We start from the raw sequence: 13,871 nt of genomic DNA, 5'->3' as shown, positions 1-13,871 counted from the left end.
ACCCGTTAGCACCTTGTGATCTGTAAAGTCTCCGAGGGATTCAGGGAGCTTATCCGTTATCAGAGGGGCCCTCTCTGCATCTCCGGGAGAGCTTGATGTTGGATAAGGGAGCAGACCCTTCCCCACTAACTCAAACCTGGTTCAAGATTTTTTTTAAATCCAGGAAAGTAAAGTGACTATTAAAAGAGAGATCAAGACAGGGAAGAAATTTCTCCTGGAACTGAGGCCTAGGCAGGGATGACAGAAATGTTAGAATTTCTCTGGCAAAAACCAAGGATTGAACAGCTTTGAGATGCCCTTTTTTTTCTGGTAAAAACCAATGGCCCTTCTTTCCTTTATTGCTTTTGCTTGTTTATTTTCTCACTCTATCTTTCCACAATCTGCATCTCTCTTGTCCTTGGGGGGGGGAAACATGGTGAGTACTGCCACATACTCATATTTTCTGTGCAGTATCGGATACTGTTAAAAGTGCAGCAACATTGGAATTAACTTTCTAGTAGCAAGACTTGGATTTTTTACCACTCGAGTCACCCAGATTACTGTCTCAGAGACTTCCCTTACTTGTTTCGTTTTCAGAGTCTTTCCAGAATGCACCTCTCCTAAAAATCCCAGGCCTAGAGCTGAGGAGAGTTCGTTTTTTTTGGTTTTGTTTTGTTTTTTATTTTATTTATTTTTGGTGGCATTGGGCCTTCATTGCTGCGCGCGGGCTTTCTCTAGTTGTGGCAAGCGGGGGCTACTCTTCGTTGTGGTGCGTGGGCTTCTCATTGCAGTGGCTTTTCTTGTTGCAGAGCACGAGCTCTAGGCATGCGGGCTCAGTAGTTGTGGCACACGGGCTTAGTTGCTCCGCGGCATGTGGGATCTTCCCAGACCAGGGATCAAACCCGTGTCCCCTGCATTGGCAGGCGAATTCTTAACCACTGCACCACCAGGGAAGTCCTGAGGGTTCGATTTCAATGATGTTTTCAAATAAACTTTCAGCATAAAGCCAGGACTTGGAAGTAGTCAATCATAATTAATTCACTGCTCATAAGCACTAATAGCTCGTTACTGTGATAGTCTTGTTGCGGCTGCGGAAAAGAGGTGTGGCGCCGAGCAGACAGCAGCGAATCCCCCTCTCTCTCCCCAGGTGGATATGGAAGCGTTCCTCACGCTCACCGACGGCGACCTGAAGGAGCTGGGTATTAAGACAGACGGGTCCAGGCAGCAGATTTTGGCAGCGATTTCTGAACTGAACGCAGGCAAGGTATTGTTCTCAACCTTTTTTTTTTCCTGTTTCCAACAGCTGAGAGCTTCACTAGGATCCTCGGCCCCAGTGTTCCAGGGACCTTCATGGTCTGATTTCATCTCCCCCCCACACCTGGTGGACGACAGCCCCGCTCATACACCTCTCATGACCTAGGGGTCACTACCTTTGAGTATGCCTGTTCCTTTTCGAGATCTCTCTTCCCGTAAGGTGGTTTCTCCTTCGATTTGGCTAAAACATTCCCTCCAGTCATCTCACCCCACCGGGCTGGGTTTTGCCCTCCGGAGCACAGTGGAAGTTGATTAAAACAGGCCGCGGAGTCAGGCCGACCTGGGTTTGAATCCCAGCTCCTCCACTTACAGTGACCCTGGGCAAGTCACACCCTTCTCTGAGCCTCGCTTTCTTGTCTGTAGGGTGGGGGTGATGGGCTCGCTGCCGGGACTGAAATGCTCCGCAGAGCACCTGGCACACAGAGATCTGTCAGTCAGTGTTGTTGTTGTTGGCATCCTGCATTTTTGTCTAATGTTCAACTTCTGTTTCACCAGCTTTAGAGCTAAAGATTAGCAATGCCCCCACCCACCCATCCACCCACCCAAAGGCACATATGCAAAAAACAAACAAGCAAACAGAACACAAGAGAAGTGAGGCACCACTCACTCTGCAGACAGTTGTACAGTCGCTCTTGGGCTATTCACATTCCTTTGCCTTCTGTCTTTTTCCCTAACGTGGGCTGGATTTTTTTTGGTCTCTTAGTCAAGCAATAACGTATAAATACTTGCATACCTGTTGCTCTTTCACACTTAGCCGAACAGCTCCCCACTTGGTGGACAATAGTGACAGGTAAAATCTGGGATTTGACCATCGTAAACAGTACCAGAATGGACATCTCTGCCTTTTTGCTTTTTCTGCTGTTGTTTTGTTCTTCAGGCTGTGTTCCAGAATACAAGGTTATGTTAGCGATCGTACCATTTTATGGTTCTTTCTATATATTGCCAGGTAGGCACAGAAATATTGAACAGACCTGTAGTGACAATCTCAAGTAAATATCCACGTAACAGTTTATCATTCACAGATCACTGTGCATACCTTTCCTCAGTTCATCCAGGAGGCCGGTACCCTCACACTCTCCTCGTGCAGCCCAGGAGAAGAGTCGGGGGCAGGGAGGGGGTCCTCCTCACTGGTTCCTGCAGCATCACACTGTGTGGAAGCAGCTCCTCCTGCCCTGCAGCCTCGCCGGGTTGGGGGCTGGTTTTTCTGCCATCGTGGTCGTCACTGTTTTGCCTGTGTGTAGGCTGTGAGGTCGTCCTTCAAAGTGATGTAGTCGGCATTGCTTCAGCCATTGCAGGTGTCTGCAAGCCTAAGCATTTTCCTGCAGGTCTTTGCTGTGTGTTCTTTCTCCTCTGCAAGTGGCCTGTTCCTAAACACTGCTCACCTGTCCTGGGACCCTTGCTGCCTCACTTTACAGATAGGGAAGCAGAGGCTCCGAGAGAGGCAGTGAGCCCCAACTCAGAGACCAGCACCGTTTCTGCCCTGCCCTTAGACATGAGCAGCAGAAGGTGGGCAGGTCTCGGCTGCTAGGAAGGGTTCACCTAGGGAACGGAAGCCTCAGGGTGGCTTACCGCAGGTGGATCACCTGAAGCCAGCACTAAACTCTTCAGAGCATTGATTTATTCATGAGAAATCTCCCTTTAACTGTCTGCCATGTCCCAGGCACTGTGTGGGTGTTGAGCACTGAGTATCACTCAGTGCCCAGCATTGCTCTGAGCACGTCACATCTAGTCATTCGTGTAACCCTCACGAAAGCTGCTGAGGTTGTTTCCAGTTTACAGATGAGGGAACTGAAGCACAGAGAGATCAGGGAACTTGCCTAAGATCACACAGTCAGTAAGTGGCAGAGGCAGGATTAGAACCCAGAGTTTGTGTCCTGGCCTCTCCGCTATCCTGCCTCGGTATAATCCACAGGCACGGGACAGGCAAATTGTGTTGTGAGAGCTCCTGACTTAGAGTGGGGACTGGTAAGGCAAGGGCCTGGAAGACGTCCCCGAGGAAGGGCAGGAGGGCTGCAATATGAAGGAAGACAGGAACCACCTGGCAAAGGGGTAGAAGAAAAGTGCAGACCAGGCAGAGGGCAGCACATGTGCAAAGGCCCTGCAGTGAGAAGATGTGTGGTGCATTTAAAGAACTAAAGGAGTGGCTGGAGCATGGAGAGAAAGATGCCTGGTGTGAGGGGAGGCCAGAGGGGACAGATTAAGGCTCTCAGGGTGGTTGAGGGTGACCCAGTCAAGTGTCCAAGGGCTTCGGGGTGGGGACTAGGTGAGTGATGGTAAGGAGGCTCTGGCTCAGAAGTTAGGACCCTTCCTCCTCCTGGCCTCCAAGGGTCAGATGTGTGAGCCAAGGGGAGGAAGGAGTTGAGGAAAGCCAAGCCTAGGCCAGTCGAGAAGGACAGAAAAGATTCTAGATGTAGGGCCAGTGAGGACCTCGGAGGGCATGGAAAGACAGGAGCTAGGTGTCCCTGGAGCCTGGCCTGGGGCTTGGTAGATGGTAACCGCTAATGCTTCTGGAACCTCTCCTCTGCCCTCAGTGGTTATGGCCTCCTTGGTCCGGAATCATAAAAAGAAAACAGACTGGGTTGGTTTGCAAATCTTAAGAAACTGTCATCATCAGAGTAGATGATGTGACATCTCAAGCCCACTCCAAAGGAGGACATTTGTCTTAAAGTCTGTACAGGCTAGAACATTTTTTTCTTTAAGTTTTCTCTGAAATTCATTGCCCCCCTTCTCCTTGTTTCTGTAACAGCTTGTATCCCATACTAAGCGGGGCCCCATCAAGAGGAACATCCGCTGGTGGTTGTCTTAGTTCAGACTGCATAACAAAATACCTAAACCAGGTGGCTTGCAAATGGAAATTTAATTCTCAAAGTATGGAGGCTGGAAGTCTAAGATCAGGGTGCCAGTGGTTGAGTTTGGTGAGGGTCCTATTCCACGTTGCACAATGCCACCTTCTCATGTGTCCCCATGTGACCCATAACAGAGAGAAGCCAATCTCTCTTATCTCTTCTTATAGGGACACCGATGGTGTCATGGGAGGCTGACCCTCATGAGCTCACCTAATCCTAATCACCCCCCAAGGGCCCCACCCCCTAACACCATCACATTGATGGCTTAGGGTTTCAACACAGGACACAAACATTCAGCCCAATACCGTGGTCTTCCTTGGGGGCCCCAGCTGATCATCTCCCAGCTGAAAGATTCGGGTGCATCCAACATGCCACGCCACCCATGTCCTCCCCACAGGTAGCATCCACCCTGCAAAGTCAGGCAAACCCACGTGGAGATAGGTGCAAGGGGAAGGGGCCGAGCTGAACTAATCGCTGGAGAATGGCCCTATTATTCAAGGGTCAGTAGTGCCAAAGTCCTGTGGAAATGAGGACTGTGTGTCAAGTGCATCTTAGAGCAAAGGTATGATTGGGAGACGTTGAATATCACAAAAGCAAGTGTATCTTCCCTACTCTAGGTTACCATTGCAAGTCTGTGCTGGTTCTTAGAAAGAGCAAAGAACTTCTCAGGCCGAGTGTGGCTTCCAATAGCTCTTTGGACTCCTGGGGCCTTGGTTCTTCTGGGCTGGACCCACCTGACCCCGACTCCTGTCTCCTTCTTGATTGCTCTAGGGCAGGAGCTTCTCCTAATGTTCATCCTCCTTCTTTCGAAACTGAACCTTGGCCAAAAGAGTACCCATTGTGGCTCAAATGCTCTGTACACATTTGAAAACTCAGGACACTTGGGAGAGGAGATGCCCAGCTTTCCTTGTCCCCTCACCCCCATGTCTTTCTAGCTGTGGTCCACAGCATGCTGGAGGGTTGTAGAATCAATTTAGTAGTTCATGAGTAGCATTTTAACAAGCAAAATAGAACAGAGCAGAAAATATCAACGTTCTTTGCAGGTAAGAAGGCTAAAGCTTGTTTAAGTTGTATGGATTTACATGTAACAGGGTTGTGATATAAAATATATTTCATACACAATCAAAATAGTTTGAACATTTTAGCCAAAAAAAATTTTTTAATAGATCTTTATTAGAGTATAATTGCTTCACAATACTGTGTTAGTTTCTGTTGTACAACAAAGCGAATCAGCCATATGCATACACATGTCCCGATATCCCCTCCCTCTTGAGCCTCCCTCCCATCCTTCGTATCCCACTCCTCTAGGTCATCACAAAGCACCGAGCCAGTCTCCCTGTGCTATGCTGCTGCTTCCCACCTGCCAACTATTTTACATTCGGTAGTGTATATATGTCGATGCTACTCTCACTTTGCCCCAGCTTCGCCCTCCCACCCCATGTCATCAAGTCCATTCTCTATGTCTACCTCTTTATTCCTGCCCTGCAACTAGGTTCACCAGTATCATCTTCTTTTTCTTCTAGATTCCATATATATACATTAGCATACGGTATTTGTTTTTCCCTTTCTGACTTACTTCACTCTGTAGGTCCATCCACCTCACTACAAATAACTCAATTTCGTTTCTTTTTATGGCTGAGTAATATTCCATTGTATATATGTGCCACATCTTCTTTATCCATTCATCTGTTGATGGACACTTAGGCTGCTTCCATGTATTGCAAATACATGGAAGCTATTGTAAATAGAGCTGCAATGAACATTTTGGTACATGACTCTTTGAATTATGGTTTTCTCAGGGTATATGCCCAGTAGTGGGATTGCTGGGTCGTATAGTAGTTCTATTTGTATTTTTTTAAGGAACCTCCATACTGTCCTCCATAGTGGCTGTATCAATTTACATTCCCACCAACAGTGCAAGAGTGTTCCCTTTTCTCCACACCCTCTCCAGCATTTATTGTTTCTAGATTTTCTGATGATGGCCATTCTGACTGGTGTGAGATGATATCTCATTGTAGTTTTGATTTGCATTTCTCTAATGATTAATGATGTTGAGCATTCTTTCATGTGTTTGTTAGCCGTCTGTATATCTTTGGAGAAATGTCTATTTAGGTCTTCTGACCATTTTTGGATTGGGTTGTTTGTTTTTTTGTTATTGAGCTGCAGGAGCTGCTTTTGACTTCTCCATCGAATCTGAATGAGATCCTTGCTGGGTAGAGTAATCTTGGTTGTAGGTTTTTCTCTTTCATCACTTTAAGTATAGCCTGCCACTCCCTTCTGGCCTGCAGAGTTTCCACTGAAAAATCAGCTGATAACCTTATGGGGATTGCTTTGTATGTTATTTTTTGTTTTTCCCTTGCTGCTTTTAATATTTTTTCTTTGAATTTAATTTTTGTTAGTTTGATTAATATGTGTCTTGGTGTGTTTTTCCTAGGGTTTATCCTGTATGGGACTCTCTGTGCTTCCTGGACTTGGGTGACTATTTCCTTTCCCATGTTAGGGAAGTTTTCAACTATAATCTGTTCAACTATTTTCTCAGACCCTTTCTTTTTCTCTTCTGGGACCCCTATAATTCGAATATTGGTGCATTTAGTGTTGTCCCAGAGGTCTCTGAGGTTGTCTTCAATTCTTTTCATTCTTCCTTCTTTATTCTGCTCCTCAGCAGTTATTTCCAGCATTTTGTCTTCCACCTCACTTATTCGTTCTTTTGCCTCAGTTATTCTGTTATTGATTCCTTCTGGTGTATTTTTCGTTTCAGTTATTGTGTTGTTCATCTCTGTTTTTCTTTAGTTCTTTTAGATCTTTGTTAAATATTTCTTGTATTTTCTCAATCCGTGCTTGCATTCTATTTCCAAGATTCTGGATCATCTTTACTATCATTACTCTGAATTCTTTTTCAGGTAGATTGCCTATTTCCTCTTCATTTATTTGGTCTTGTAGGTTTTTACCTTGCTCCTTCATTTGTGACATATTTTTTTGCAATCTCCTTTTTTTTTTTCTCTCTTCATGAGTGGGATTGTATTCCTGTTTTACTGGTTGTTTGGCCTGAGGCTTCGAACACTGGAGTTTGTAGGCTATTGGGTAGAGCTGGATCTTGGTGCTGAGATGGGGACCTCTGTAAGACCTCACTCTGGTGAATATTCCCTAGGGTCTGAGGTTCTCTGTTAGCCCAGTGGTTTGGACTCGGAGCTCCCACCACAGGAGCTTCCGCCCGACCCCAGGCTCGCAAACCAAGATCCCGCAATACACATGGAGTAGCAAAAAATAAAAGGGGCGGGTTGGTGGGAGGCCTTGGCTGTGGAGGGCGGGGCCTAAGCAAGGGCGAGGTTTGGGCAGTGGGTGGGGCCAATACTCAGGACCCACATGGCTGGAAAAGGCCCTGGGGGCTGTGGGGGATGGGGCCTAGGCTCAAGGAACAGAAGGGACACAGATGTGCCCCCCACCCCTGGTCTCAGAGGGCAGCGGACCTCACCTGGGAGCCCAGCAGGCTTTCTGGGCTGTAGTGGGTGGGGCGGGGCAAACTCCCTCCCACCTCTCCTGCTCCTCCGGTCTGGGAGGGCCCCTCCCTCCTGCCTCTCCTGATCTCCCTGGCCTCCCTCCTATGCTCCCAAGGACCTGTTGGCCTGGACGGGGCATTGGAGGGCAGGGGACTCGCCTGGGAGCTCAGCAGGCTCCCCGGCCCTCGTGGGCCAGGTGATTGCCCTCTGCTCCTCTCATGCTCTTTCTGGAGAGTCCCTCCCACCTGCCTCTCCTGATATCCCCGGCCTCAGGGACGCTGATCCTGTCTGGCCTCCACTTCTCCTCCCCCCTCAGTCCCCCTACATCCTACCAGTTCACTCTCGGGTTCTTCCCGTCTCCTTGGGCGTCAGAGTCCCCCACCAGCAGCCGGCAGGCACCCTAGTTGTGGGGAGACGCTAACTCTGCATCTTCCCACACTGCCATCTTGACACCATCTTTGCCTCCTCAAAAATTTTTTTTTAATGAATATTCGCCCAAAACCTGGCTCAGCCATAAAAATATCAGCAAAGCAGCGTGGACCCTCAGCCTGCAAACTATTTGATTTCCAGGTGAGCCCACCCCAGTATCCGAGTTGTGATATATACTCAAGTCAACTTATTAGTCTGTTAGTTTCAGACAAGTGCTATATTGGAGAAGGTTAAACAGAAATGATGGCCTGAGTTTCACCTTTAGTTGGTCCTAAGCCATTGCTTCTTTCCATTCCCATTTTTTTGTGATTATTCAAAGTTGTGCATATTTGTCTTACTAAATTTGCACAGTGCCAGAAAGGCGAAAAAAACTTTCAAAGGAGTCACGATCCAACCACCCAGAGGCCAGCACTGTTCGTATTTGGTAAGATCGCTCTGCAGTGTTTTGTGCTGAATGTTTTTCTTTATGTGGCCGAGATAAATTTGGATCTATAATTTTACATTCTACTTACTTTGTTTAACAGTAAATATATGCAGTTACCCATGTCATTAAGAACTCTTTTAATATAATAAAATAAATTTGCAAGGATGTACTAAAATTATTTTTTTTTAATCCCTACTTGTTGGATATGTAGATATTCAAACTTTCTATAAATAGTGCTACAGTGAGCAACTTCGTGTATAAGGCTTTCTAATTATCTCCTCAGAATAGACATCTAAAAAAAGTGAAATTATGGAGTCAGAATCTAAGTCAAGGTATATGGTACTTTGTCCTGAAATACCTTCCAGCAGGAGCCAGTGAACACCCCCACTAGCTGTGGTTATAAGTTCCAGTGTCACCCTTGCCAGCATTGGGTACTACCAATTTGCTTTTTAATTTTTATTAATTTGATAGGCCGAGAAGTATGCCTTGTGTTGGTTTGTATTTCTTTAACTACTAGATAGACTGAACATCTTTTCTACTTTTAATGGCCATTTGCTTTTTTTCCTTTTGAGAATTATCAGGCAGGTCCTTTGAAACTTGGGGGTTTTTAAAGGGCAGTTATCATTATCATCTTCAATCAGGTGTGGATGCAGGGAGTGATTATGGTTTTCATCATCTGCGGCTCCCTCCTGAGGTTAGAAAGCATGGTGTGCTGGAACCCTGTCTCGCCCTGACCTCATTTCTCAGGCAATTAAGGCTAAGGTGGTGTCTAATAATGACATGGTTGTCATTCCCTCTATTTATTTTTTAGCCCTCTGCAGTTTGCACAGTGTCACCCCGTTCATTATCTCAGGTTGAGCCTCATCACAGCCCCAGCATGTGATACCATCCCCCTTTTACAGATACAGAAACTCAGCAGCATGGGGTCGTGCCTGGGACAGAGTGAGTAGTGGGTTAGGGATTCGGGGTCCTCTGACTCCACCTCCCCACCTCCAATGCTCTGTCCTCTTCCCTGCTGCCTTTAGGTGTGTGTTGATGGAATCCTGATGGCACTTTCCCAGCTGTCTTGGAAGGATGACCTGGAAGGATTGTGTGAAGGGAGATTCTTCTGCCCTCCCAAGTGTCCAGGAGGCCTCGTCAGCACTAGAGGTCTCTGCTTGGGGATCTGGAAAGGGCAGTCCATGCAATAAAAGAAGAGAAAGTTTAAAGTCTAGGCTCATTCGGTGGAGTTTTTTATTTTTTTTCCACTCTTGGCAGAAAACAATCTGCCAGAGATTATTGTTTTAATTTGCTTTACATTTTGACCACATTTATTTCTTAGTTTAAAAAATATATGTTTCAGGCTTCCCTGGTGGCGCAGTGGTTGAGAGTCCGCCTGCTGATGCAGGGTACACGGGTTCGTGCCCCGGTCTGGGAGGATCCCACATGCCGCGGAGCGGCTGGGCCCGTGAGCCATGGCCGCTGAGCCTGTGCGTCCGGAGCCTGTGCTCTGCAACGGGAGGGGCCACAACAGTGAGAGGCCCGCGTACCGCAAAAAAAAAAAAAAAAAAAAAAAAAAAAAAAAAAATATATATATATATATATATATATATATATGTTTAATCTACACTGCTGTCCTCTGAGGTCAGGATATGCCGGCCTCCTGCTGCCCACCCACAGCCCAATGTCAGCAGCAACCATCTGAGGTACAATTATCATCCTCGTTTTGTAGATGAGGAAATTAAGGCCCAGAGAGATGAAGTATCTTGCTCAAGGTCACCCAGCTAGTAAATGGGAGGGTTGGGATTTGAACCCAGGCTGTGTGATTCCAGTCTCTGTTCTTCACCTCTATATATCACTGCCTCTCACCTACGTATTCCGTGAAGATGTTCTTTGGGCTTAAAATAACATCCACATCCCCGCTCTTTTCCCATCTCAAAATATGTGTGTAAAGGGCAGCAACTAGGAGGGGGGTCTGCAAGGATGGGGTGAGAAGTGAATCACTGTGAAAACGAACCTGTCATCTTTTGGACAAGGGGAGTAAAGGCAGTTCAAACTCTCACTCTGTATCAGAAAGTTCGGCTCCCTCTGAAGTCCCTGGAGATACGAGGGCTGGAAAGATGCACAGGGCAGGGTAGGAGACGTCCCTTCCGGGCCGAGTGACCCAGGGCAAGTCATTCTTGCTCCCTGGGTTCTGCTGCCCTTCCTCATCTGGGAAATTGGACCCCTGCATCTTGGGGCCCTCTCCAGCCCTGGCATGCTGTGTTTGTGGGTGCTGGGGGAGATTCTGACTCAGGATGTTTTTATTAAACTCAGTACTCTTTCAATTAGGTAATTTGTTTTCCCCAAGACGCCCGTGGGTTTTTCAAGTATGAGTTAAACGTTAACAGCACTGTGTCAATTGAATTAACGGTTAAAAGATTTAACAAGACTTTCTGTGTCTGTTTTCAATTTCCTCCACAGGGACGCGAGAGACAAATTTTACAGGAAACCATTCACAACTTCCACTCTTCCTTCGAGAGCAGCGCCAGCAACACCAGGGCTCCTGGAAACAATCCCTGTACGTGACCTTCCTTCCTGTGGTGACCAGCGTGAGCTTGCTGAATCTCAGTACCCCCTTCACATGGCCGGTGCTCCAGCCACCATCAGACCTTCCCCATTCCCTGAAACACACTATGTTTTTGTCACACCGCTGTGCCTTAGTCCTTCTGCCTGGAACACCTGTCTTCCCTTTCCTTCTGTAGTAGTTGGTGATGCTTGTTGCTATAACAAACTCCAACACTGTAGAGACTTACTCTCCCATACAATCCAATATGGCTGCATCCGCTCGGCAGAAGCACACGGTGATTCAGGGACCCAGCTCCTTTCATCTGTGGCTCTGCCATTCCTGGGGCCTCAGAGGCTTTGTTTCTGGCTGGCAGAGGGGAAGGGGATGGTGAAGAAGGCACAGCCATTTCTTTACTGCTTTGCTCTTAACTGCTCACGTTCCATCGGCCACTCATAGTCACGTGGCCCCACGTGTAGTCGTTGTTCAGGTAGTGGCTTCACGGCAACAGCTCTGTACTTAGATGGGGGAGCACATATTTTGGCAGAAGGTTAGCCACTCTTCCACATCTTCCCTTAGAACTTCTAACTTCTCCCTAATGGTCCAAGTCACCTATCAAATGAAGCCTTTCTCAACTCCCTTACACAGAACTAACTCCTCCAGCCTCTGGGGCCCTTACTGCTCCGTGTGATAACTCTGCTCTAGCACTTCACTGCACCTGCTGCAGACAGCGTACAACAGCTGTTCAGGATGTATATGTTGAATGCGTACTTCCTTCTTGCAAAGGCAGCCTTTTATGTAGGAAAAATGGCGAGGCCCAAGGTGTGATCTTGAGGGATCCCTTTTCCTTCCTGGCCTTCAGTTTCCTTGTCTGTCGTCAGGCAAGACAATGCTCTGATATTTCATGCTGCTCACTCCATATCACAGTAGGGCTTTTCCACTTTGAGTGGGAGCAGAAGACCCTAATATATTACATTGTAGAAGGACTTGGATACTCACATTTTCTAGGCAGAGAAGTGAAGAATTTAGAATTTCTTCTAAGGCTCCATTCCTCAGAAGGGAATCAGCCTGTGTAGTTTTCTACCGTGTCATATTCTATGAAAAGGACTCTGACTTTTGAGTCCAGTAGGTTTCTGAAATGTCTTCAAGTGCGTAATTCATTCGACCAGCACCGCTGGGTGCTGGGGGTGCAGAGATGAGTCAGAGCCAGTCCCCACCCTTGAGGACCTGGACAGCAAGAGAAGAAAGGAATGGTGGTCCCAGCCTCAAGGGGCAGCACGGAAGAGTAGAGAAAGCGTGTGCTCTGGACTCAGGCTCAGGGTTCTGGTTCAGCCCTGCAGCTAGCCAGCTGTGTGGCCAGGGACGGGTAAGTTGGCGCTTAGAGCCAGCGTGCGTCAAGCACTTGGTCCGTGGGACATGCGCAATGGATAGCAGCCTTTGCAGAGTTCTCATCTTTACCATGAGCTCTGCCTGGCCGCATGCTGGTCTCCTTGGGAGATGTGGCCTCTCATCTCTCACTCCCCCGGCCATGAGTGCCCATTCACCCTCTGCTGGCTTCTAGAGGGAGTCCTGACCATGTTGCCTGGAACCTCATCGTGTTCTCCCTCTCTGTCCGTTGATCCAGCGGATGCTGTTCCTCCTTCATCCTCCCATCTTCCCACCCATAAAAGCCAGCTTCCCACATGACTGGAGAGAAGAGGTTTTGTTTTAGCCATCACTGACAGACACCTTTATAAATGTTCCTCGCATCCCAACCCTTTTTAAGGAGACACAGTCATTGAGCACCTTCTGTGTGCAGCAGCTGGAACCCAGTGTCATCTGTCCTCACCAGAAGCCTGGAGGCTGGCATGGTTTAACCTCATCCTGCACGCTGGGGAAACAGACACGGAGGACTGGAGCTGCATGCCAGTTCCCCAGCCCGGAAGGAGTAGAGCTGGCTGAGAACCGGATCTACCAATTCCTATAGACTCCCGGGGCTAGAGGCACCAGGGATTCTCGCTGTTTTAATGTACTCATATCTTCAGAGACTATCGATAGGCCTAGGGTTGTTTGCCCCTGAAATACACATGGGCCCCTGAGTTAGGTGCTGTGAGGTTTTGTGCCCACTCTTTGCTGTCCTCCTGGTCTTTTCATCACCCCTATATTTGTGCAGCTTTCACTTGGGTAAGTTTGATTGAATCCCTATGATTGAATACCTGTGATACACAGGAGCTGTGCTGGGGGTCAGCATTCCACAAATGCACACCTCCACGATCTCATCTAATGACCCCAGACAGAGCAGGGCTTATTATTCTCATTTTGCAGATGGGAAAACAGGCTCAGGACAGATGCCTTTTTTGTCTTTTTCACTGGATTCAGTGGTTCTAAGGTTTTTTCTCCCAGGCAGTTTGTGTGCTGGTTGGTGAGAGATCCCCGGCGCCCTTTCTGGACCATGATCACCCCCTTCCTGGTGATACTCCAGGAGGCTATTCTGGTCCACAGTGTCTTCCTTGCTTGATGACCATCAGCATTTCCCAAAGTGTGTTCCTTGGAACCCTAGTTCCACAGGATGTTAATAGGTTTTTCATAAAGAACAAAAAGGGGGAGGAAATGTATGCATGACAGTGGGGTGAGGCTCTGTGATCAATAGGTTTGGCAGACACTGGATTAAAGCCCAGTTACATGATGCTTGCTACAAGACACCTCAGAATCCTTATCACGCCACACGTGGGGGCGTGTCTCTTCAAGGGGGCCCTGTAGCTTGTAGCATTTCCCATACGTTTGATCACAGAATGCTGTTTCATGGCACTCTTGCAAGACTAAGGTTCATTGGACACCATTAGGGAAGCCCTACTTTGACTCGGCAGTGGCAGTCATGA

At 47.7% G+C, this 13,871-nt stretch overlaps 1 protein-coding gene across 1 annotated transcript in view; it reads left to right on the top strand.

Annotated features, from left to right (window-relative positions):
- The window catches only part of ANKS6 (ankyrin repeat and sterile alpha motif domain containing 6), a 53,028-nt gene extending 41,992 nt beyond the window's left edge, over window positions 1-11,036 (top strand). Inside the window, exons 14-15 of the mRNA XM_065879920.1 lie at window positions 1,127-1,243; window positions 10,932-11,036. Of these exons, the coding sequence (XP_065735992.1) occupies window positions 1,127-1,243; window positions 10,932-11,036 (222 nt within the window). The remainder of the gene's footprint in view (window positions 1-1,126; window positions 1,244-10,931) is intronic.
- Window positions 11,037-13,871: the final 2,835 nt, after the last annotated feature.

Source organism: Phocoena phocoena, chromosome 6, assembly GCF_963924675.1.
Source record: "Phocoena phocoena chromosome 6, mPhoPho1.1, whole genome shotgun sequence".
Classification (NCBI taxonomy): Eukaryota; Metazoa; Chordata; class Mammalia; order Artiodactyla; family Phocoenidae; genus Phocoena; species Phocoena phocoena.
Note: the sequence above shows the minus strand (reverse complement) of the source record. Positions and strands in the feature narration are given on the sequence as shown.